This window comes from Aphelocoma coerulescens, chromosome 1, assembly GCF_041296385.1.
Source record: "Aphelocoma coerulescens isolate FSJ_1873_10779 chromosome 1, UR_Acoe_1.0, whole genome shotgun sequence".
In the NCBI taxonomy this organism is placed as follows: domain Eukaryota; kingdom Metazoa; phylum Chordata; class Aves; order Passeriformes; family Corvidae; genus Aphelocoma; species Aphelocoma coerulescens.
Genome location: NC_091013.1, coordinates 30,693,384 through 30,718,589, shown reverse-complemented (window position 1 = coordinate 30,718,589; position 25,206 = coordinate 30,693,384). Strand labels below are relative to the sequence as shown.

Sequence of the window (25,206 nt, the reverse complement as noted above, 5' to 3'; positions counted from 1 at the left end):
CCCGCCCCCAGGGTTGCTACTATGATACTACAGCTAAAGTCTAGCTGTTCTGCATTTTCACTGTATTTGCTTGAGTTGTACTGATATACATAAATCCCTAATCCTTAGATTTGTCACAGAACTATAAAAATTACCAAGAAGTTTTATGATTTCTATCATAGGTATGGCTGTGATACATTAATTTCAGAGCCCTGTGCATTGATTGAAGCATTCAAATTTGTTTGCTGTGTGCTTCTGTATTGTTTGCTTGCTAGGAGGAAAGATAAGCCATGCTTTCCCAAATTTGTATTGGGTTTACACAGCAATGTTGTGGTATTGGGCAAGTGCAGGGTGGCCTTTGTGAGAAGAGGCCAAGGCTGCCCTGTTCCAGGACAAGCTGGCACAGCAGAGCCCTGCAGCCAGGCTGGTGGCAGCTCAGTGATAACCTTGGAGTGGTCTATACCTCATGGAATCTACACTGAAGCAGTTAAGAACTGCAGCTCCATGGAAGGAACTCAGGCTGGAGCAGGGCAGAAGGGGGAGGAGAGTACAGCAGAGACCCCCTCTTACAGGCTCACACCACCCTTCCCCATCCTGCCACCATGGAAGGGAAAAGAGTCAGCTTACAGAAGGGCAGTTTTAGTCTTCTATTTCACTATCCTACTCTAAAACTAATTTATTGCCATTTAAAAGCAATCCTTATGAATCAGATCTGCTTTGCCTGTGATGGTTATTGGCAACTGTTTCTTATCTTGACCCACAAGTTCTTCCATCTGCTTTTCCTCCTCCTCACTAAGCAGCCAGCCAAGGTTAACCCAGCCCACCCAGGTATTGGTCACATGGGGAAAGCACCACATGCTGAAAGAATCTCCCCCTTAGCTACCCAGCATGACTTTAACTTGTTTGGTGTTATGAGTGCTGAGTCTCTCAGATGCAATTCCTAAGTGTACCAAAGAAAACAAAACCCTCCAGCTTCTCAGATGTTGCTTTTTAAAAGGTCTGTATAATTTATTATGGAATTTGAGCTTTTAGCCATTAAGTTACAACAACAATGCATAACTTGACATTCTTACAACTGTACATACACAATGGAAAAGACACAAGTGCTTAATCCAAACAATGCAACCAAATTAGTTCAAAGTTACAATAAAAGACAGTCAGTTGTGAATAATTTTTGACAGACAAGCAAATTCAAATAGTTTTCTGTAGGTATATGTTTATAGTAGAAGTAAGTGGCTTCAGAGTTTTGGACTTAAGCTTCAGACTAACAAAATGATGGAAACTTATTCTGCACTTCTGAATTAGGGATGTGCTCATTTAAAAATGCAGTAACATTACCATGTTTCAGACAGTGAAAAGTAGCTTCAGGTCCAATGGAAGTATAATGGACAGTCTCAGGCAATGCACTCTTCATACAAATACATGCAATTATAAAGGCATTCTACTTTTAAAACTTTCTCAAATCAAGTTTTGCAATACAGCAGGATATCTGAGGAGAGATCAGGACCCATACTGAACAAAACCAAAAGCCTTCAGCTCAATTTGTGCATGTTTAATGAATTCCAATTCTCAAATCTTCACATATCACCTGCGAGAGAAAACAACACAGCCAGTGAAGACCAGTCTCAAAGACATGTTAACATTTTTTGCAGGCATTCCAGTTAAAAAAAAAAAATACATATTCCACTTGAGGAACTGTAATTCACCATGGCCCTATTACAAAATTGCATGTCTTCAACTTACACAAGGGGAGAGGACAGTCTTGCTGGACTCTGCACAACTACAACTGGCTGGTTTAAGAGGAACCTTGCAGGATGGGCAGAAAACCTGAATGACCATTCCCAAATCAATAGGTAATTAAAAAACAGCTCTGCACACTTGACAAAGGTGTTGCAATGGTGTTTCTCTGTGCCAGTTACAACATGAACTGGACCAAAATTCCCAACAGGCCAGCTCTGGCAGGAATATACTGGTATGCAGTTTATTAAGTCAGCATGGATTAGAGGATTTTCACTGTAGGTAAATTATCCTACAACTCCTCCAGCAGACCTCCAAAATCTACCTCTAATTAGTGGCAACAGGCTACTTGGACTACATTCACATGCAATGTGGTGGGTAAGGGACAGGGGAAAGGAGTTGCTGCTATCCTATCAAACTTCTCTAGTACATGCCAAGAATCTCCTCCTAGCATTGCTTACAGCAAAATAAGAATCCAGTCTAGCAGTCATTAGTAAAAGAAAATCCAGACTTTCTAGTTAAATTGGTACTGCAAGTAATTAAACTATTAACATGCTTTTAGATCTGAAATGTCTGTGGTTCATTTTTGCTTGCTATCAAGTCTGAAAGACAGTTTAGACAATTATTTACTATCAAGTTTTTTCCAGTTTGTCATTTGTAGACTATTATTAATAAACAAAAATTTCTGAACAAAGACAGGGCCTCCAGTTTTTCCTTAAAGACAGCAGTTCATTTTGACATGTTCATAGTTCCTTTGTAAAAAAAAAAATTAAAAATCCCTTAGCTTCACAAAATTTCTCCCGAATAGACAGAAGCAGTAGCAAAGCCATACCAATTAACACAACACTAATAAAACTTATCCCACAAAAACCAGCATCCCCTACTCCTTTTAGGGATTTTTCCTAAGTGAGGTATTCAGTTATCACCATTGAGGGACTTTAGACTTCATGTGGGCTCTGCAATTTAGCTTTTTGTATAATGACACCACACGAATGCCTCTAGTAAGAAACACTCTGCCTGATTACAGCAAAATCTAACAAAGGGACAGAGGTGTCCCTTTGTTTTATGAAAAATGGACAGCTAGGAAAACAGTTGAGGGCAGGAGGAGGCAGCAGGAACCCACAACACAGCTGCAGCTCCGACACCAGGCAGGACATGGCCAAAGCAGAAGAGGCAGATTATAGCTTCCCCAAATGGAAGGGAAAGGAGTCAGGAGGCGCCTACCCTGTAAAAAGCATTCTTGGAAGGGGTGAAATAAACATTCATTAGTTCTGATCTTCATACAAGCTTGTGGTAGGTCAAGTGCTAGAAACTAGCAATACCAGTTTTGATCCAAATTAGTGGGGATCCAGATCAGCAAAGTCTGTGCACCTGTATTTACCTACAGCAGCCTACACCCATTTACTCAATGTAATGGATGAGCTGGAACAGCAAGTCATATGCTTCTGGTTTCTAAGCCTCTCGTTACTGTTTTAAGCTAAAAAGACAATCCCTAGATTGTCTTTTTCCTGCCCTGTACTTTTCATCCTACCTCTCTTTTTACTAATGCATGTCAGCTTTTTGACTGAGGTCAGACTAGTGATTCGCTTCAGCTGATTTTTGTCATTGTGCTTCCAAGGAGAGCAAACTGCTTGCTGGAGGCACTGCAATTCGGCCTTTTATTGTCATCACTCCTCAGCAGCACAGCTGGCCTTGCTGTATCACAGCACTGTATCACAGATCAACTATGTGCAAACCTATTTGACTGAAACAACTGTAACTATTTTGTGAATGACTGGAACGAAACAGGTGCAGTGCCAGCATGAGAACAGACCTCAGGAGTCTTCACAGTCAGCCATTTTCCTAAGTCAGTACACACCAGATTTTATAAGCACACTTTTCAGTTTGCAGGTTCCTTAGCTTTTCTTCCAGCTTTCTGCCAGATCTCAGATTTAATTCTTAAGAAAAGCTTTTGGTTTTATAGGTATTACATAAAAGCTCAAGTACTTACCACAATTCTCCTCTCCAGAATGAATACTGTGCTGTAGGTATCAGCAAGACACAATCCACAGACTGACAACACTTCTCTTGATAACTTCTCTTTTGGTTCCTCCTTGAGCTAGAGTTTAAACCCTCTCAACATTTACTACATCAATGTTCAGTTTTGTGTTAAAGAAGAGGGAGAAGACTTAGTTTTTAATATTGAAGAGATAGTTAAAAAGGCAGTTCTGGAAATGTTGATAAGCTTCTTTTGGAGACATAAGTGTCCCTACACACTGTTTGGTTTCGTCGTGGGTTGTTTTTTTATTTGTTCAGTTTTTAAGATGGTTGGTCAGTCCTATTCCATTCTCATGTGCTTCTTGTAAGATAAAGGCATCACAAAAGCTTGCACCTGCTGGTGACATCAGAACTACAACCTGACAGTTTTCCAGTAAACCTAAAAGTTATACTCCTACAGGGAAGAGGCAGATTTTTTTTTAAAAGTAGGCATTAACAGGAATTTTTGGAAGGAAATTTAGGGTGAAACATCTGCTCTGCAAAGTAGAAGTTCAGATCATATTTCCCCAGCTGAAACCTCTGTCATTTCTGGAACATTCATTTTAAAATTAAAAAAAGTTATTGCTTCTACTGAAGCTCAATATAAGTTAGAAAAAGAATTGCATATTTTCTTAAAAACATTCCAAATATACATATTAAAAACAAAATGCACTCTAAAACAAATGTCTAGTGAAAGACACTGTTTTAAGCAACCTGTAGCAACAGCTTTACAAAAGAAAATTGAGGAATGTAGCATATTATTTATAACATGACAATGCTAAAATCCTAAACAATTCATTTAACACTTTTAAGTAGTGTTTTAAATACACATATTTCCTTATAAAACAGTTTAGCAATTCCTTATACCACTTACAGTATATAAATACTTGAATAAGAGGTCATAATGGGAGATGCCAGGGTTTACATTTACTCTCAGATGCTTCAGATTTCTTAAGTGTTTTACTATAAGGCACAATACTGCTAATCTAAAAGAAAGGAATAAAAGCTAAAGGCAAACCTAGTCAAAACTCCTAATGTGGAATATCCAAGAGAATTCCAGCATCTCTATGCAAAGGAAAGAAAAAGCAAAACAAACCCAAACTTTGTATTTCTTAAGAAACGGTTTCAATTTGTACATAAAGTGGGTCAGGATGGGAACAGGAGCAAGAAATTACATAAATTCTTATAAATAGACTAATAAATATATTTTAGCCATAATTAGCCCTTTACCTCTGTTCTACTGAGTTTAAAATTGAAAGAGGTAACCAGTGTGCATATACTAAATAAGTCTACATGCTCAGCACGTGAAGACCACCAAGTACAACCTATTACTGCCAAATTCAGTATAAAAAGCTAGCAAGATGGAGAGGGTTTCCTTTTCTCAGCATCCACTCTTGAGTAGAACACATTACAAGATTGAATAAGTATTTGTTACACGTAAAGAAAGTTGCAACCAGCAATTTTTCCATCACAAGAAAAGGATACACAACATATCCATTAAATATTTGATTCCTTCAAGGTTAATCTGTTTTCTAAGAATATTCATCTCCAATTACAACAGATCAGAACTTTCAGAACATTTTAATAGTCGTAGCTTCTAAGTGTTCTTCATGTGGACATACTGAATGTAAATAGTGCATCCAAAATATTTAACCATTACACATTCTACATTATTTTCACTGCCTAGTCTTCATCTTTGTTACAGCCCTCTGGAACACAATGACATTGCAACAATGCTTACAGAAAAAGGGTTATTGCATTTTTTTTTTAGGATGAGACATCCAGAGGAGATTTTATAAAATCCTCCTGTGTACAAAATTCTTAGTTATTAGCCCTTTTGGAACACCAGCTAGAAAAGTTTGAAAGGTAAAATAATTTACATTGTTATTTTTTCTGTTCACTAGACAAAAGTCCATACTAATTAAATAAAAAATAATAGTTCTTCAACAGTCTATTCAAGATATCTTCATGAAGCAGTTCAGTGGGAATTTCCATTAGATAGATGCTCTCCATGCCTGTTATTACTGGCATCCACATCTAAAAATCAGGAATTAAAAGAAAAATTGTTTGTTGTTTTACCATTTTAATATGCTTTATCTTTGATATTAATCCAGACTCTGGCAAAAAATTTCATGCTCATATATACCTAAGGTTCTAGAGATTCTCTGAGTAACTCTCTTAAGACACTGTTTACATCTTTCTTCCCCCAAGTCCAGTTTTTTCCAGCTCGACAGAGTTCTTTGAAAATCTGCTTGTATTTTTTGAAGAGCAGTAGTAAGTGACACCATTCAGTCCGGTCTGCACTGCAGTACTAGCTGCTCACACTAGTTAGAGAAGGGCTTCTTCTAATGCAGTGTCTAGTGCTGAGGTTTGTCCAGTGAAACACTGAAGTACTTACCAAGCAATGCTGTGGTTTCCCCCGCGTCCTCTTTTAAGCTGGTACACTGCAATACCGATTCATTAGTGGAGGAAGCCGACAATTCGCTTACTTCATTTCTGTCATCATCTTGCAAAGCGATACTCAGACTTCCGACTGAAACGCTGCCACTTATGGATTCAGGTATCGGAACTTCAAGTACGTCTTCAGGGTCCCCCTTCAAAATTAAACATATTTAACTGTCACTTTTGTCTACCATCTGACATCAACATTCCTCCACGTTACCTTTTGTCACCTCACCTTACTGGAAAAAAAGACCATGTTTTTAGCTATTACACGTGCACTCCTGGGGAATAGTGTTGATACTGTTCACTTTCAAGGTTATTGTCTAACTGCAAAGAAAGAAAGCCAACCAAAGAAAAGCCATTTGTCCAAAGCCACCCAAAAGCCAAGAGCAGCAACAGCAGCAGTCCACCCAGTCAGCTTTTTGGAGGGATTATTTCAACCCTGTAGCAACAGTATTGCTGCAGGTTAGGAGCAGGCTCCACACATACAAAGTCTCCACTGAGGAAAGGTATTGATCCTTTGAGTTTGCAGAAGCCTCCAAGTCTTGTTTTTTTGTCATAGTAGTTGGCCAAGACTTTTTTTTACTAGAGTGAGCAAACATTTACATCAGAACCAAGTGCTCTCCTCCTCTATCACCAGCCTAACTTTAAGTCTGTTCCAAAACCACACACTGGCTTGTCACTTTGCAGGAATGCAACATCTGCATCACAGGCAAAGGGATTTATTTCACCTATTGTATAGCATGAGCTATACAATTCTGAATTAATTTTCAGAGTGAATCAAAGTCCTATACATACAGTTCTGTTTCTACAATTAAATAGGCTACCTTCATTAGCATAAATATACTGATCTTATTTATACATAAGCAAATATATTGCAGTTTAAGTAGCTATTCTTTTTGCTTCCTAGCAAGTATTTTTCCCTTCCTCAAACAACTAGCAAAGGCCCATCTTAAGATTTAAGAAATTCTAGGCTGATTCTTTCTTTAGCATCAAATCAGCATAATTTAAAATGTACTGAATTTTAATGAGCTATAGACATGCTAAAATTGAACAGAAGACACATGTGATACTTATCTTTACGTTTGTGGGTTGGAGGGGGGGGAATGAATGCTTTTGGTTTCCAAAACTTAAAACAGTTAAGCAAGCACTGAAACTACAAAGTTCAATAATACTCTATGAAACCAGTCAGACATGCTGAACTGCAGTTCTTTCTCTCATAAAAAACAGCATAATGAAGAACTAGACCACTGAAGTCTGCTCTTTACAAAAGCCACGTAATAGGACTTGGTGCCTTTTTTCTACTTTCAAGACTTTAAAAATGTAAAGGCATCTGAAGTATTTGTTGTCCACAACTGAACAGAGCCTTGAGCCTCCCTGCAGAAGGTTTAGGTAATTTCTGTAATAAGGCTGCATATACGTCACTCAGACTGCACTGCCGAGAGAACCTGCCTTGCTCTTTGCACTTCTTTTCTTCACATCGATAAAAAAATTCAGGCAGTCACTCCACAGACTAGATTGGGCAACCTGGATCAAACTGAAAACTAAGCTACAAAAAAATTCCTGAATGATTTCCCATTATTTGCTTCAGTGGGACTTGAATGATTGATGCATACAGGACATATTTGCCTCATTTAATTATAAAAATGAACTGGGTTTCTCTATTTAATATAATCCCATTCAATCTTCTTTCCAAAAGTAATTTTGGCCAACAAGCAGAGGAGTTATTACTCCTCCTGGTTGGGCTTAGTATTAATTATCCTCTGCAACAGCACAAATACAGGGAATATAATTATTCTGAAGGTCCCAGTATTTGTTTCCAGCCTGTAATCAAAAGTCCATCTGCATATAACACAAAATACATCTACTCCAAGAATTGAATGTGAGCAGAAACCAAGCTGCTAATATAACAATATTAAAGTAGCAATAGCTATTCCATATGACAAAAAGATTGCAAGTCTTGGGCAAAGTCTGACTTAATACACAGAAGCACCAAAATCTGGTATGTATATATATTACATAGCAAGAGTATTGTCCCCTTTGACAAAACAAAACAGTAATTCATAACACTCTTCCATAGATCTGGAAAGTCTCTGCAATGAAGTAAGAGAAAAGGTAGTCAAAATACAGACCTAGTCTATGAAAGGAAAGTCCCTGAAACCAAAAAAAACCACCCCTATTTTCTAGAGATTTCTTTAGATCAGTAGGAGGTAAGAGAGGTACATTCTTGCCTATAGCATTTTTTATCAACAGTGACTGAGTAACCTACCGCATGTGTCTTCATCTCTCTTTTCTGGTGCTGTCAGAAAGAAATGAGAGCACATCATTTTCTCTACTTAACCAATTTCTGGTGAATGTCTTTAGGAAGGTTTTAAGTACCAGCTCATTTACAGGGATAAATTATGGGGCATATGTGGAAGTACACAAACATTCTATGTAGAAATACCGTCATTTCTGCCTTTGAATCGCAGTTCTCAACAACATCAAATGTATGTTCTAGATTTATTTAATTCAGTTATATTTTTGCAGCCTGGGCAAACTGTCTCACCTCTGCTTCAAATTCCTTAATATCATCAGCTGGAGATAGAAAAAATTGGTTATCAAAGAAGATTCGCAAGCTGCTCGATACACTATTTAAGTTCTTACCCATAAAATTCCCATATTTTTCTGGTTCTCATTCAATTACTCTTTGCATCTTTGCCCAGCTTCTCGAGTCTCATCAAAGAACAGCTGTTCTCATTCTGAACAGTTACATGAAGTCTTGCCTCCTAGACTGTACTTCTACTTTGAAGATTAAAGTAGTATGCAACATACCCAGTATCCCAGAGCTTTGATAACATCTAGTTTACACATTGGACAAGTCCGGTGATCCAAAAGCCAAGGATCAATGCATGTTCTATGGAAGATGTGCCTAAAGAAAAGAAATGCTCTTTAGAACTTACCATGAAAGCCACACACCCCTCCTTCAAACAGTGTGTTAAGTTAACACATTAAAAAGAAACCTTTCCTTTATAATCTTGACAATTAGCTGCAGCTCAATTTACTAGTACAGACATGGTTCTGGAAAGCCTTTGCTTCATGCCAGCTTTCTGCAGTAGGAGATGCTACTAACCACAAAGACAGCACACAGTTACCAGTTCAATAGTGTACAGTTCTAATTTAAGCAAGCTCTACTTCACTCCTACAGTTATCTCAATTGCTCCCTTGCCCCCACACACATATGAAGTGCTATGTGATCTCACAGTGCCCATCAACATTTAACAGGCCATACAAATGGCAGCTTCAGCTCTGCCACCAGGGGTTCAGAAGAATTTATATTAAATTCATCCCATTTCTTCAGAAAAACATGCTAAAGAGTAAAGAATAATTATGGCTACTTACTTGCATGGCAGAATTCGGACAGTGTCTTTCAGTTTGTAGTTCTCAATGCACACAGCACAGTTTTCCACATCAACATCTAAACCCTAAATATGACAACATATTTAAGTGTATTACATTCATGTTTCATTACAGAACAAGCTCTGTGTAATAGCTAGCTTCAAATAATGCAAAATATATTAAATGGTATAGTAAATAAAAATATCTACCTCATTTAATTCAAGATTCTGTCAAGAGGGATCAAGTTACCAAATACTAAAAGCTGCCAAACCCAGATTTTCTAATTTAAATAGCTATACATGGCACCCTAAGTAATTCGTTATGTCTCACACATTGGCTTTGCTCATGGGAGCACAGGAATGTTTCAGTTGAAAGCAGCTATAAGATCAAAACATTTTAAAAGAGGTCAGCTCTAATCAAAGCGCACAATCTAATTCTGAACAAACGGTCCCAAAGATTTCCAAGAGCAGGAAGAGATTTTTGGTGTTGAATACTGCAAACATCTTCTTCACCTTTTTCTTGTTTTCTACCACATCCCAGCAGATATTCCTTCATAGCCAGAAGAGAATGCAAGTATGCAGTTTGGGTTTACAACTTTTCTCCAAGTTCACGCTAGACAGAACATCATTTCCCCACTTCTATTTTTATCTAAGGGTTAAATATCTTTCCTAACAAGTCTTACTGTCTTCTTGAAGCCATGCTTAGAGTTGCAGCGCAAATATGATGGATCGCTCCAAATACAAGAAAAATAATCCAACATTAACTGGGCTGTGTAAAATCTAAGTATTAGAAGAACAGACAGTGGGAAAACTCCTTTCCTTTCATCCCCACAAAATTAGTATGTTTGGTTTACTACTTACTGAAGCACTTCAGTTTCAATACTACAAACACTTAAACTAATTAGTTCTGCAAGCAAACTTTCAAGTTCAAGGCCAGTATTTCCCTCCTTCGCATGCTACCAATTTACACAATTAATGCCTTAAATTCCCAAGTAAATCACAGTTAAGGCTGTTTTTTTACGAAGTGAAGACAAGTGCTTATTCTATAACAAATTATTTTTTATTCTGTACAAGAGGCAAAATCCAAGCACATCATATGGAGCACATCCTAAAATGAGCATCCATTCTACAATAATCCCATAAGCTTCTCAGGAAAAATCTACATGATAGCAAATACACTTTTAATATATGACCTATTTTTAGTTAAATATCTCAGTGTCAAGTGGGGATAATGAAAAACTATACTGTGTAACAACAAAAGAAATACACTTTTTCTAAATGGCTAAAAGGAAATATTTAAAGAAAAAAAGTACATTTACAGAGTAGACAGGACAAATTTCCAGACAAATTTATATTAGTTCATGAAAATACCTCTGCATCAGTAAGTTACATAAATTTGCTGCTACAAGGTTGATTCAAAACACATTAAAAAGATGTGATTACCACACAGAAAAACTCTATTTTAATAGAGAGATTTTAACCTTATCTCATTCTACTCTTCTTAATGAACATGGAATTCATAGGAATAACCAGGATACTGTATAAACAACAAAGTCCCCCATTTTACTTTAGTCAAAGATCTATTTATCGGAAGGAACTCCCTGGTATACCGCAAAAATCACACCATACAAATTCTATTTGGAGGATTTTACTGAACATCAATTTTAAAAGCCACTAACATCTTCCACGTGGTTTTTAACATAGGTTTCATCGTGACCCTTCTACATCACTTTATGCTGACATTATGCTCTGAGAGTACTTTACACAAGTTTGGCTTCAGTTCTGTTTTTCTTGATCTCTGATGTCACTATTATATTAATTGAAGTATGAATATCCCTCTGTTCACAGCTTGAAATAGATGTGAAACTCCATCAAAAAGTAGTCTAATTAAAAGTAAGAAATACTCATAAAACACCATTTAAGCATGCTGAAAGCATAGCAGGAAAAGGCAAGTAAGTTCAAAGACACTTAGGATTTTTTAAGTTTCAAAACCGATTTACTAAATGAAGGACATATTCTCTGTGGCACATGGTCTGAGCTAAACAGCTTCTGCTGGACAACAGCTTTTAAACTTTTTACATATCAGTGTCCTTTCTCACTTTAATTTTATTCCATAGATTTAAAAATTTATTTTAAAATAATCTTGTTTTCCACCTCTGAGCAAATCAGTCCTTAAAACTCATCAAGTAAGACAAGAGTTGAGGGGAAAAAACTGCCTATGTAGCAGCAGAAATCTAGTCAGAAGCTAATTTTGCATCTAGGATCAGCACTCCCGAAACTCCAACTAAAATATTTTCTTTCAAAATGTTGGCTTTTTCTACTTCAGTTATTCTAATACAGCTGAGTTTAGGCTGTATGCTGTCAAAGCCAACTTCCTGAAAGCTGCTTTAATTTTTAGATTAGCTTTATTTCATAACATAGAAAGGTGTGGGAACCCAGAGTGCAGAGAATATTTCTCTGCCTGTTTTGAAGGGTTCTACCCCCCTGGACAACAGTTTTTGACCTTTATCCTTGGAGAAAATTGCCTACCCTCTGGAAAGAATTAGAATCTATACTGGTGTGAACTAGGTGATAGAATATTATGCAGGATTGTCACAGGGTGAAAAATTTAGAGGATTTGGGTTTGTTAATATAGTAAATAGATAAAAGCAAAAAACTTCAAAAGGGAGGATTGTTGTTCTCCAGACCTCCTTCTTCTTCTTCTTCTACTACTCCATATTCTGCAGTAGAAGGAGTTTGGGATGATTGGATAAAGAATTCCGGAGTTCCTGACTGCGTGACTAGATAATTGGTAGAAAAGTAAAAATAATGTACGCTTTTAGTGACCATTGGTTAATTTACCTTTAAAAAGCCTTAAGCTTTCTTGCATTTTGCCTTTTGTATTTTGCTCTGCTTCATGCTATGCTGTCAGCATGTGAATTACTGATAAGATATAATAGACAACCTGAAGACCAAGAAAACACAGAAGTCCCATTCATATCTCGGACTCCTGGGAAAGACTTTAAAAACTCTCCCCCATCAGGGGAGGCATAAGTATGGCATGGACAGTGTCAGAAATGTACTTAAAAAAATTTAGGCTTCAGGTTAAGCCTACACAGCTCCTTAATGTATTGTGTGTCGAAAGATGAAACAAGTGGTTTATTTTTCAAAGTTTTTTATATTTTTAAGGTCTTCTAATCAATAAGATGAATGTTCTTTTAAGAAAACAGGACATTACATCAGCTGTAAGAACTGTGCGGAAGTATTTTGCAATCCACTTGTTGATGTTTTCAAGTGCTGAAAAGATAACAATGTTTCCTCATCTTTACATTCTGGACAATCCCCTATACATTCTGTACAACCAGATATTACTTGCAACAAAGTAGCCTTATTTCATAAGTAGTTAAAATTTGGCTCTTCAATTTTAAATTCTGCCTTTTAAAAAAAGCCTAAAATAAGCCTAAAATTGTGGGAATTTTAGTTTCAATTCTTTGAAGACTTTACAACCATTTTTAAAACCTACAGAAATAATCAGAGCCACACTGAATTACCTTTTCTCCACGTTTCACTGTATGCAACTGAAGCTGGCTGATGGCTCTCTTGGTTTCTTTCCTATGTCCCTAGAAATAAGATTTTAAGTATTAGTATAGTCATTAGTTTCAGGAATTATATTTCCAAGTTTTTAAATACTTTCCACATGGATTGCTAAGTCTTCTAAATGCATCTGAAAAAAGAAGTTGATCTCTGGGCAATGCATTAGTTTATAAAATACTTCCAGCCAGCAGATGCTCAATAAGTTGTGGGCTCCTGTGGCCCAGCAGCACACGTGCTCTGCAAGCACCCTGCTCACACGAGTAGCCCAGGCAGTGCAGAGGGGAGCAGAGCACACCGGCAGCCGCAGTCCCGCATCCTGACTGCCGGCATTAAGGGCCTTCCCACACAGGAAAGCTGAAACCCGTGTAGGCTTGAGAGGCAAGCAGAGCTGTAAAAACAGCCATACAACCAGACCTTCCAGTTAGGCAGGCCCATGAGCAAGCACACTGTATGTTTTGCACCAGCCTGGGAGAAGGTGGAATCCTGCCAGGCAGCCTACAGCCGGCCACCAGGTCAAAAGGCTGCTTGTAGCTATTAATATTTCCCCCAGTTAAACACTGTCTCCTACGTTGGACAAAGCTTTGCACTGAAAGGACACATTATGCAAAGGAGATGACAAGAAAGGCTTTACAGACATGATGCACCATACTGGACTTCTATACAGTATAATCATGCTTAGAGGGGAAGTGAGAAAAGAAAGCAGTACTGTATTCCAAGACAAAGTGCTAGCTACTGCAAGAAACTGAGAAACTGAACACTTGCAGCTGACAGATGCTGACCTGTCTAGCAGTAACCCTCACAGAGGAAATACCATAAAGGAATAAAAAACCCCAAACCCATAATGGCAGCTTTTCTCGGTAATAATTACGATGACATATATAATTTTACAAATGCATAGTACTGAAAATGGTGATTTTTTAATTTTTATGGTGTTAAAGATAAGTAGTCTGAAAGGTCTCCCAGAAATGGACAAAACCAGCACCAGAAGCCTATTCCACCTTCTCAGGGTTTTCTGCACAGTCCTGTTTTCATCTTCAGTAGCAAGGAGATCTTCTACAGTTTTACTGCTAAACTGATACTAGAATAAATCTTAAGATACCCATCTTCATCTTCACTTAGCAGCTACACAGTGGCTTGCTTTAAGGCATAACATATTTAACACACAAGTTTTAATCTTACTAGAGTCTATAAGCCAAGCAAAATGAGATTTGGGTTAGAAAGTGGCTTTTTGTTTCCAAAAGTCTTTTGAGACTCTTAATAATACATCTCGACTAATATCTTCAAAACGTTGTCCAACTTTGTATCATTTTTATTTTCAGTGGCCATTTTAGAAGAGAAAGAATTGAGAAAATGGCATAATGTTCTAATGCTAGAGAGTTTCATTTATTTAAGAAGCATTTGGATGATCAGCACTGGCAAAATCTATTGGTATTTGAATGACAATGACAAAATCTATTAAGAGTTAGTGGCACATGTTTCTGAGAAAAATCACATTCACATCCTTAAAACTAAAGTATATGATATGATGCTTCATAAAACATGTGAACTTTCCTCTGTGTGAACTATCTAAAAGGCAGGAAGAAGCAACTTTCTTCACCAAACAACTGTTACAACATAGAAACACATCCCTTTTCCTAAAAATACTTCTCAAAAAATTTGTTTTCCCAAAAGTATTCTCAGAAAATAAATTCTAAGACTTAAAGCTTAGTAAAAAAGAGTTTAGGAAACCAAAACTTCAGGGAGACCACCAATTTAACCAATTCAGAAGTCCTGTGTGTTATCCTCAGTTATTGAAAAGAGAAATTAAATATTTTCCTAGAAGAGTCCTGTAAGTTCAAAACAGAGTTCAGACTTCTGAAAGCAAACAAAAATCCCTTCCCTCCTCCCCCAAAGCTAGAATCTGTATCTTCAAGCAGAAGGCAGGAGAAGTCCACATGCTAAGCACTGATAGAAACAGTATTTTTTTCTGAACTGAGGATAAAAAGAAGAACCTGCAAATATAAACAAGTGCAACTTTATTTTTCATTTAGCAGAAAACGATGGTAGAGCTGCTGATGATCATGGAAGAAATCTAACCTATTTGCAGTAGTTGAAAAGCAGAGGTAAGTGCCATTCTAAGGTATTTTCAAAACTCAGATGGACTTACATCCTCAACAACTCCATGTTAGTTGCTCTCTTGCAGGGGTCCAGAGGTCCCTTCCAGCCTAAACTGTTCTGTGATTAAGTACTTTCCGCAGGGGAAAAAAAGTAAAGCTGGCTTTTTCTTTAAATTCTATCTAAGTACAGAAATGTGAAAAAGGCAAATAAGGAGCAAAATTACTCCTTCCAAACCTTCTCAGTACTCTCACTTTTCTCAGTACCTTGAGTAGCCCAAGAGAGCTGAGTCTCACCACACATGCACCTTCTAGTCTGCTGTAGTTCAGTAACTCTACAGTGGAGTTGTAGAATTACAAGTGTCAAAAGCAGTTTTCATAAATCTTTAGAACTAAAAATTCTACCCTGAAGAACTTGTGGGTTTCATAAGAAAAAAAAAAAAATCTCACCACAGTCCCTTTCCATTAAAAAAGTCTGGTTAGGGAAGCTAATACTTTCAAAATGAAAATTACTGAAGAATGAAAATAACTTTTAATGTCAAAAGGAAGGAAGTTCAGTTAGGTGAGAGATCACATAAGAAGCTGCCCTTACTCTGTTGTTGACAACTGGCTAAATGTATTTTCCATTACTTCATATGAGCATCTAATAATTATAACTAGTCAAACTTGTGATGCCAATTAGCACAGTGCTTATTAGCCTCACTGACTATTGCTGAACAGCATTCACAGTTAGCAGAATAGGAAGAAGGCCCAGATCCTCAAGAATGTTTCAATAAACAATCAGTTAGGCAACTGATTTGACACAAGAAGGAGGTAAATACTCTTAAGTGCCATTAGCTCCATTTACCTGGTTTCCAAACTGTGATCCCGTATACAGGAAACGTTGTATATAGTAAAATATGAGCCAAGCAAGCGATATAATCATCATGGTGATGAAGGCGATGGCTACAAACACAACTGATTGACCACTAATGTATTCCTGCACATGTCGTGTGCCAACAACAATACTCATTCTTACTGGAATCCCTCTTCGTACTGGTTCCAATATCTCTATTCCTTTTGGATAGCCAACCATTATCACCACTGTATTTCCTGTTCCTGTTGGAGGGAATAAAAAAAGAAAAAAGTCAGTAGTCACAGTAAAAATGTAGGCATTCTTGCTTGATGGTAATTTGGCCTCTTCAGTTAAGATCAGTGAGCAAAGTAATAGGAAAGCCTCCAGTGGTTTTTTTCAGTCATAGCAGAATTGATAGAAAGTTTACTGGTAAAGAATCCTTATCTACTTTCAAAAACTCTCAAACACAAGATAAAGTTCAACAGATTCACCTTTACTGTTCAAGGCCCTATATTCATCATTCTACAGTGAGGGAGATGCGGATCCATGCAAAAAAGCCAGACAAGTCATACACATCTCATCTCAAAGCAGGTTACGTTCTAGCTTGCAACTCAGGAACAGTTCGTCTTCTATTTGTCAGTGTGGGAATTTTAGTTGCAGATGGAGATAGTACATGAATATCACAAAAAGAGACACTTCAATTTAGTTTGAATCTGAATCCATAGCCAAATTACACTGGATTATAGACACAAAAGAGAAAAAGATTCAGGTATTTAATAATAAATTATTTTAAACATTGAAATACTTAAAGATTCTTTAATACTAAATATTCAAAATGTAATGAGACTTCCTGACAAGGACTTGTCAAGAAATACTTTGTGACTGTTTTGGGAGCAATGACCCGAAGGATTTTTCTTAATATATTAGAAGTCCAGAGTACTCAATCCATATGAAAGAAATCTAATTACAAAAAAATCCAAAACCTTTAGGCAACATACTGCCACCAAAACCAGAAAGACCACCTAGCAAAATCCAAAGACCTCTGTGACTAGTGTTTTACTCATTTTTTTTCTGGAAGAATCTCCAGTATTCTCAGAAATATCTAACCCAAGTGTTATAAAATAAATTACAAACAAATGTACTTGTTAAAAATGTCACATTTTCACTGTTAAATACTATTTCTATTTGAATAGTTCTTACTTTGTGTGTACCAACACTGCTGCTCCCTCAGTAAGTCACGGCTTTATAGTTTACTTTGCTGTCCTACCTCTGAGAAAAGGAGTGAAACTAGTCTTGATTCAGAAAGGAAGAAAAAGAGAGGGGTTTTTGTAGCTGAAAATCTAAAGCTGTAACGTTACAGCTACCTTTTTTAGACTCACAAGACTACCTAGCTGCAACAAGACCTCCCCCAAAGGCTTAAAGCCTTCTGGCTGTGTTAGATTCCTTACTGAGAAGCTATGTCAGAAGAAATGGCTTTCTTATTTATAACATTACATCAAATGGGGACTCTCAAAATTCAAAGCTGCATTCTGGCCTCACCCACCTCTGCCTACTAAGACAAAGAGTTATTTGCCTGAACTATTTAAACCAAATTCCTTTAGTTGAGACAATTCTGGCTGTGACAGCTTTTCAATGTAGCCACTGCTACAAAGCCAAGGGGAATTTGCAGAAGTTTCACTTGTGTACTTGGAACTCCTTCCTTCATAAGGCACACATAGTTTGCTTTGGATGAAAACCAAAGGTTCCAGGCATTAGCTGAGTAACCCTCCCTTCTCAACTTCATCTTAACACAACCATCCCACCTCTGATACCTACTCTACAAACCATCACACCTGTGTCTGCCAGATCCAGACCCAGCAAAAGAGCAGATTTTCCTAATAGGGTTACACCAACTTGTGCCTCCCCTCTGGAACCCCACTCTGCTCACCAGCAACACCCACCCCACTTATGTTGCCTTGCCTGGTGGGTGTGTTTGGAGACACAAAGCAGTGAAGCTGAAGACAGACAGACAATAACCAACTAGGCTCCACTAATTAGTTCTGCTCACCCCAAGTCCGAGCATACTATGAATTGGTTAATTAATATTGTTCTTCTCTCTGAACCAGCACAAAAGCACTACCAGAGAGACTCAGGAATCTCAGAGAAGAGTGTGAAACACTCTCTGCTCTCTGACCCTGCACAACTCCACAGGGAGTTAGCAAGAAAAAAACATACGAATGTAGGAATTTATTTTACATTGCTAAGAACTGCTATCCCCATACCTAAACCAGGAAATTAGGTCCTGTGTCCATAATCAATTGTAAGAATTACAAATAACAGGAGGGGTGCCTAAGCATGGCCAGGGAATGGTACAAATGTGTAGGAAAGATTTATGTGGTTCCATCCAAGCTTAAGGAAGAAAATGGAGTTTCAAGATTAGATGCAGCCTGCATTTTTCAATCAGTAAGTTTCCACCTCAGTCCTGAAATCTTGAGTCAGTTTAATCCTGCTATCTGATTCTCTGCACTACATCTAATGATGAAGTATTGAAAAAGCCCCACAACAATAAGTATTGTCTTTCGCTGCTTTGTCACCAGAATGCCCAACTATCAGACAGTTATTTCCTTGAAATGAAAGTCAGGCTACTTTTGCACAATGGCTGCTAGACAGTGCGACACCTTTCACTTTAGAATAAACATAAGCATACTATACATTTTAAAATAAATACCCATTAAAAGCATTTTAACAGTTTTAAAGCCTTGGTGATGAACTTGCCACTAAAAATACATGAAACTAAACACAGGGGCCTTGAAGGGCATGGGACAGAATGGGGAGAAGAGAAGAATAATTGCAATCCATGATTACAAAAGGAACAAGAGCACTCTCAGAGAAGCAGTTGCCCTGAGCAGCCTGTAAGACTAAGGGTTTTAACTCATTCTTTGCTAATTTTAGCCTTCTGTTCTGAAACTCATTATTCAAAGACTGAAATGATGTTGAGTCATTCCATCAGCTTCTTCCACTGCCATACAACTCAGACACCTCAAATCATATTCATAAAGAAAACTCCAAGTGTCACATATATGTGTCTACTGAAAGCATGTTCTATTGGCTTTGCCTTTCTATAACCTTCTAATTTTACAATAAATAATCACATTTTTACTCCGCTAGAGTAAACTTGTTTTTTTTTCCTAGGTTTGATTGATGCTTCAGTGAAATTTGGTCCATTTAAAATTTGGTCTGCGTTTTTTAACATTATCGTGGCTGGCAGATGCTTAGGATACTTGCAAAAAAGGACAAATTTAGAACTCTGAGGATGAAGGTATGTTTCCTGCCAGTGCAGTCAGTTTTACTGCTACCACTCCCAGTATTTTCTTACAAAAGGAAACTAGCACTGTCCTAATGAGGAAAAAGTAGGACAGGTACAGATCTTGATTCCAGGCACCCCAAACTACAACATTTATTCCCATTCATGCTTAGAGATGAAGAAGATAATTTTCTGTCATCTGGAAACTGATCGCAGACACACTCTAGTTTTTGTCCTCCTGAGAAATCTCAGAAAGCTCCCAGAGTTCAACCATCTTAGTAAAAATGTTTAAGGTCAGTCCACTGGTTTATTTAAACATAGGCACCCTACTAATACTGCCACAACTAATACCAAAGATTCTTTTTAGCTCCTGGTCCAAACAAATGGCTGTTACCAGTATGCTAACAATCCCATAATAAGCTTTGTCTCGACCATCTACCCCAACCTCATCTCACCTAATCCCTGGTGCATGTTGTATTTTCACCTGCCTCAAGGAGGATGTATAACCACTGGTACACATACTCTTCCCACCTGAGTTCCAAAACACATGCACTCTTATCTATAACACAGATATAAGCAGTTACTCCTGCTTCTTCAGAACAATATTACCAGTTCAACATCATACAGTCATGTCTTATTTAAGCAAGCCACTGTCCTTTCAGCAGCCACTGTCCTTTCAGCAGTTACAGTACCAGAAACCAGCAGTAATGCAGAAATTAAGCACTGTTTGAGAATCCTGAGTAGTGCTGCAAGAAATGCAGCAAAGAGTTGAACTACATGCCAAAATAACTCTTAACTCTGCTGCTTTGGAGATAGCAAGAACTTATAGAATCATGAGCACAAAGTAATTTGCATCTGTTTCGCTCAATACAGATGCATTAAAAAAACATGACAATGGAGGAAAGAACTAGTTTGATGTATTTTGGCAAATCAAAGACCATAATTTTCATTATGTAGCCGAAGTCATACACTCAAATTAAGTCCCAAGCCTCCCTTAAATCCACTAACCATGAATTAAAGCTCTACTCCAGACTTACCTCAAACTATTACAGCCAGCACCTCCCATCCCTGCATGTCAAGCACAGCCGCATTTCATCCATAGTCCACAATAAAGTAACACATGTTCTGATCAGGAGCACCAAATCCTAGCTTGAGGGGGGCATACAGCATGAAGGGTAACAGGAAAACTATAGAAGCAGAAGACCCTGTTTTCTTTCCATTGCAATACACTTCTGCCTCCCCCTAACTTCTCAACCAGAACTGAGTCTCTTGACTCTCCTTAGTCTGATCTCCACAATACTCCACACTTTGCCTCTCCAGATTCCTCTCCAACCCACTCCCAGCTAATATTTACATGCAGTACCTACTTCAGTTCTGGAAAGCAATTTGAAGCTTCTGTATTGTATTAAGTTCACCACCATCACCAAAAATGAACAGAGTTAATACTGCCTGTGAAGTCTGTAAAACTGAAGTCTGAATTTACATCATTCACATTCAGCAAACGAAGTACAACTCCTCGAGGCATTTGGGTAAAACTAGTTTTCCAGTGGAAAAATCTTCTCAGCCACACGTGAAATTATGTCACTATTACTTTCCTCGAGGAGGGAAGTCATCCAGCATTTTGAACAATGTAATTTGGACAGAGAACAAAGGCTTGAAAGGAGACGTATCAGTAGAGTCACATCTGAAGAGCTTCCTTTTCAAGGAAGGGACAGGATTTCAAGGCTAGACATTCAAATTCTTGACTCTCTTGTTCCAAAACTTAAGTTAAAATCCCTGCTAACTGCACTCATGAAGCTTACAAGGTGAAAAATACTGATTATTTGGAACACTTGTCCTTTATCAAATGCTTTGACACCAGCTGTAACAAATAATTTCTTCACCTAATCAAGAACCTCTCCTTTTACTCAAGCTGAATCATGCCTAAAAACACCAAAAGACCAAGAAAAAGAGCATACATGTATCACACACATCCCAGAAAATTCAAAGGTCAGGTTTTCCAGGAGGAGAATGAAAAGATGACACGGAGACCACAAAAGCTGTCTATCACCTTCACATAATTTGGGCTGCATCTCTACCAGTCGTAACCATTGTTCCATCTCACATCATTTTCAGTGTCACTAATTGCAAACACATTAAGCAGATTTTACTTATGCATGTAACTCCATTCCTTGGTTACTGCACTGCAGATTTCCCAGAGTATTTATCCTCAGCATTCCTCACAGAAGCAAAGCTTGCTTCCTCATGTGCCAGTTCACAAATCCCTTCACAGAAATGAAAATGTAGGTCCTGTAAAATGCAGCTTTACCCTCCACATTCTTCCTTGCCAGTCTTCCACAGACCTTTCTATCATCTCCCTTCAAAAAGCCTAAGATTTAAAACACTAACAGTAACTCTCCCCTTTATTCCCAAAGTGCACTGAAAGTGTTTGAACACTTACATGTCTGAAAGTGCCAGCCATGAAACAAACATTTATGACTACATCAGAGCTCCATCGCAATTATATTGCAATATATTATTATATTCCCATTCAAACAATCGTAAAGTCGAACCTGCATTTATGAAATCAGTATAAATACAAATGTATTATTGTATATATGAACTATACTAAATCACACTCTTTACATAGGTGGAACTTTCATCAGCAACATTCAGCCAGTTCAAGAAAAAAAAACCCCAATGAGCAGTCAGAAAGCACTTCTCTTTACACCACTGGCAGATGTAACTATACTAGTGAAGTCCAAAACTGAGTATTAAGCCCAAGAAGGTCTTCTGTAGCACAAAGATAATAGCAGAAAAGAGAAGATTTTTAAAAAATTATAAAATAAGCAAGATGAGAAAAGGAGAAGAAGATTCAACAAAAGAACAAATAATACTTATGAAAGGTTACAATGGGGAATGGAGAAGAATGTGGGAAAAAAATTGTGCTGATTGCCCAATACAGAGTGAAAACAAGAAAAAGAAACTGTTTAAGATGAAAGCAGTATTACACAACGAAGAACCTTAATCACCATCCAGGATCAAAACCAAAGGTTCATTTTATCTAGCACCTCACCTCCACTTTCACAGTGAATTAAGAATACAAGATGGACCAGGCTGATCTCAAGCAAGCAGCAGGCTATGAACAGTAATCATGATTCCAATCCCCCAACTGGTGCCACTGGGTATTCCAAGAGGAGAGACATGTTTTCCAATTGATAAATCACATGTGTGATAGAGCAACAGCTCCCTAGCTGAGATTTTCAGCTCACTATACTAAGAAAATAAGTTTGTTTCCTTTAGAAACACATGGTTTTACTTCAACCAAGTCCCTGGTCCTTCCCTTCCTCACAACCAGGAATGAGAGCCCAGGCACTAATAAACTCATTGTAGCAAAACCATGTGAAGCACATATTTACAGAATTTTTTACTTAGTTTGCCTTATCTTCACATCCTCGTCTGAAGACCTTCCAGTTTCTCAAAAATCTACAAAAGCAAACAGATTTTACTGCCAAGTTTTGAGGCTTTCCCCCCCTCTTTGATTTAAGCATTTAATGTCGTCATAACCATAAAAATTCAGCGAGTCTTTTGTGTCATAGCCCAAGAGGGGACTGTGGTGACAGAACATCTGGATTGCTATCTCGGCAAAAATCACAGAACCTTTCTGCAGGCTACATAGCAGCAGCAGCATACTGAGACAAGCCAACATCCTTCTCCAGGGTTCAGTTTTCCTGCCGCATTTGCGAGCGTTTAAGGATTACCTGATGCTTACACCTCTCTCTCTCACTCTTAACAGACCTGCGCAGGAGAGGACGATGAAGCTGTAACAAAGCCTGTACCAAAAGCTACCTTCCAATAGCCACGGCTGTACCTTCAAAAGCACCTGAAGGCATCTTCGGGATACCTGGTGCGTTTACACACGGCCTGCAGAAAGCGGCCTACCTGTGACCGCTGTAGCCATTCTGCCGGAGGGTACCAGGCAAAAAGGTATCCCTAAAGGAAATCCAAGCCTTCCACCCCAGTCTGTCACACGGCTGCCGGTCCCGATGGCTGTGCCGCATTTCCTCCCTGACGCCCGGACCGTAACTTGGGAGACAGAAGACGGTCCCGGCTTTTCCCTATGGTGGCTTACAGGAAGAGAAAACAAAATCGCGGCTCTCTGTACCATTTTTACAGGGATTTCTGCCTCCCCACATACCCATTCCTCACCGCGCACACCCGCATCACCGATGCGGGCCGGCGTTAGACAAAGCGATCCCCCCGAAAGCATCCCCCCGATCCCTCGGCGAGCGCGGAGAGCTCACCCAGGTGGGACATAGAGACGGTGCTGTTGCCGAAGCGGGCCTCATTGTAGATGACCACAGCGGCCGCCCGCTTCCGCGCCGCGTTGGTGACCTTGTCCTTGAAGGTGCAGCCACCGCGGGCCACCAGGGCGATCCAGGTCGGTGGGTCGCCCTCGGGGGGCCCGCGGCCACCGGGAGGCAGAGGCACGTCGTAGTCGGTGTCGGCGGCGCAGCCCTCCATGTGGCGGGGCGAGGCGCCACGAGGAATGCCCACATGGCCCTGAGCGCTCTCCTTGGGCGAGCTGTCCCCGTAGCGGCCGCTCTCCGTGTTGCCGCGCACCGTGCGGTTGCTGAGCGGCTCCACGTAGGCCGTGCTCACCCACGCCGTGTACCACTCCAGCGCCCGGGCGCCCGCGCACGGCGGCGGCGGCGCCCCCAGCGCCACCAGCGCCGCCGCCACCAGCGCCAGCCGGGCGCGACGCACCATGGCCCGGCCGCCCCCGCCGCGGACAGGAGAAGCGTGAGCAAATCCCTCCTCCGCCGCCGCCGGCGCGCTCTGCCCCGCGGCTGCCCCGCGCCGTGCAGGTACCCGCGGTGCCGCCGGGGCGGAGCCCGCCGCCGCCGCTGATGGCGAGCAGGGGGCAGGACCGGGCCGCCCCGCCCCGCGGCATGCCGGGAGAGGGGGGGCCGGGACGGGAGGGGGCCGGGCGGAGTGACTCGCAGCGCCGGGCTTGGGATGGTATCGGGCCCTGTGCGGTGCGGTAGCTACCGGGTGGCAAATGAATTAGGTAGGAAAAGATCTCTGAGATCATCAAATCCAACCTGTGATCAAACACCGCCATGTCAGCTAGACCATGGCATTCAGTGCCACGTCTGATCTTTCCTTAAACACCCCTAGGCACGGTGACTCCACCCCCTCCCTGGGCAGCTCATTTCAATGTCTTACCACCCTTTTTGTGAAGAAAGTCCTCCTAATAGGCAACCTACCCCCCCCCCCCCCCCCCGGCGCAGCTTGAGGCTGTGTCCTCTTGTCCTGTCGCTGGTTGCCTGGGAGAAGAGGCCGAGCCCCACCTGGCTGCAGGCTCCTTTCAGGTGGTTGTAGAGAGTGGTAAGGTCTCCCCCGAGCCTCCTTTTCTCCATGCTAAACAACCCCAGCTCCCTTTGCTGCTTCTCACGGGACTTGTGCTCCACACTTTTCACCAGCTCCATTGCCCTTCTCTGGACCCATTCCAGCACTTCAGTATCCTTGAATTGAGGGGCCCAGAACTGGACACAGCACTCGAGGTGCGGCCTCACCAGTGCCACAAGGGGAGAATTACTTCCCTCGTCCTGCTGGCCACTCTATACCTAATACAGGCCAGGATGCCATTGCCCCCGGTCTGTCGGGGCTCTTTAAGGAGCGCAGCTCAGCCCCCGCTCCCTGCACACAACTGGTGCCCACGGGGATCAACGTGAAGCGCCTCCTGCAGGAAGTGTCCATTGCCCCTGCCTGGCACTCGCCCTCCCCTGCCAACGAGCCCTCGGGCGCTGCTCGGCCTTGGACCCTGCCGCGGCGGGCCGGCCCCAGTGCCGTCCCCCAGCCCGGCAGTGACACACGCGCCAAGTTAAA

General features: G+C 40.1%; 1 protein-coding gene and 1 non-coding gene across 2 annotated transcripts; both read right to left on the bottom strand.

Annotated features, from left to right (window-relative positions):
• Positions 1-962: 962 nt before the first annotated feature.
• On the bottom strand, positions 963-24,224 carry RNF149 (ring finger protein 149). Its single transcript, XM_069005746.1, has 8 exons — positions 23,619-24,224; positions 16,065-16,315; positions 13,082-13,150; positions 9,556-9,638; positions 8,989-9,085; positions 6,131-6,326; positions 3,707-5,769; positions 963-1,567 (listed from the first exon to the last, which is right to left on the bottom strand). Exons 1-7 carry the CDS (start codon positions 24,082-24,084, stop codon positions 5,711-5,713), a joined length of 1,221 nt encoding a protein of 406 aa, XP_068861847.1. The 5' UTR covers positions 24,085-24,224; the 3' UTR covers positions 963-1,567; positions 3,707-5,710.
• On the bottom strand, positions 3,280-3,395 carry LOC138120274 (small nucleolar RNA SNORD89). Its single transcript, XR_011155800.1, has one exon. It is a non-coding gene; the product is annotated as a small nucleolar RNA SNORD89 (small nucleolar RNA).
• Positions 24,225-25,206: the final 982 nt, after the last annotated feature.

Bases quoted from the DNA above. Each gene is read 5' to 3' on its own strand.
- RNF149 (XM_069005746.1), bottom strand. From the start codon at position 24,084: ATGGTGCGTCGCGCCCGGCTGGCGCTGGTGGCGGCGGCGCTGGTGGCG. The intron at 13,151-16,064 runs GTAAATGGAGCT...TCTTATTTCTAG, and splicing joins GATCACAGTTTGGAAACCAG to GGACATAGGAAAGAAACCAA. The intron at 9,086-9,555 runs GTAAGTAGCCAT...TCTTTTCTTTAG, and splicing joins GTCCGAATTCTGCCATGCAA to GCACATCTTCCATAGAACAT.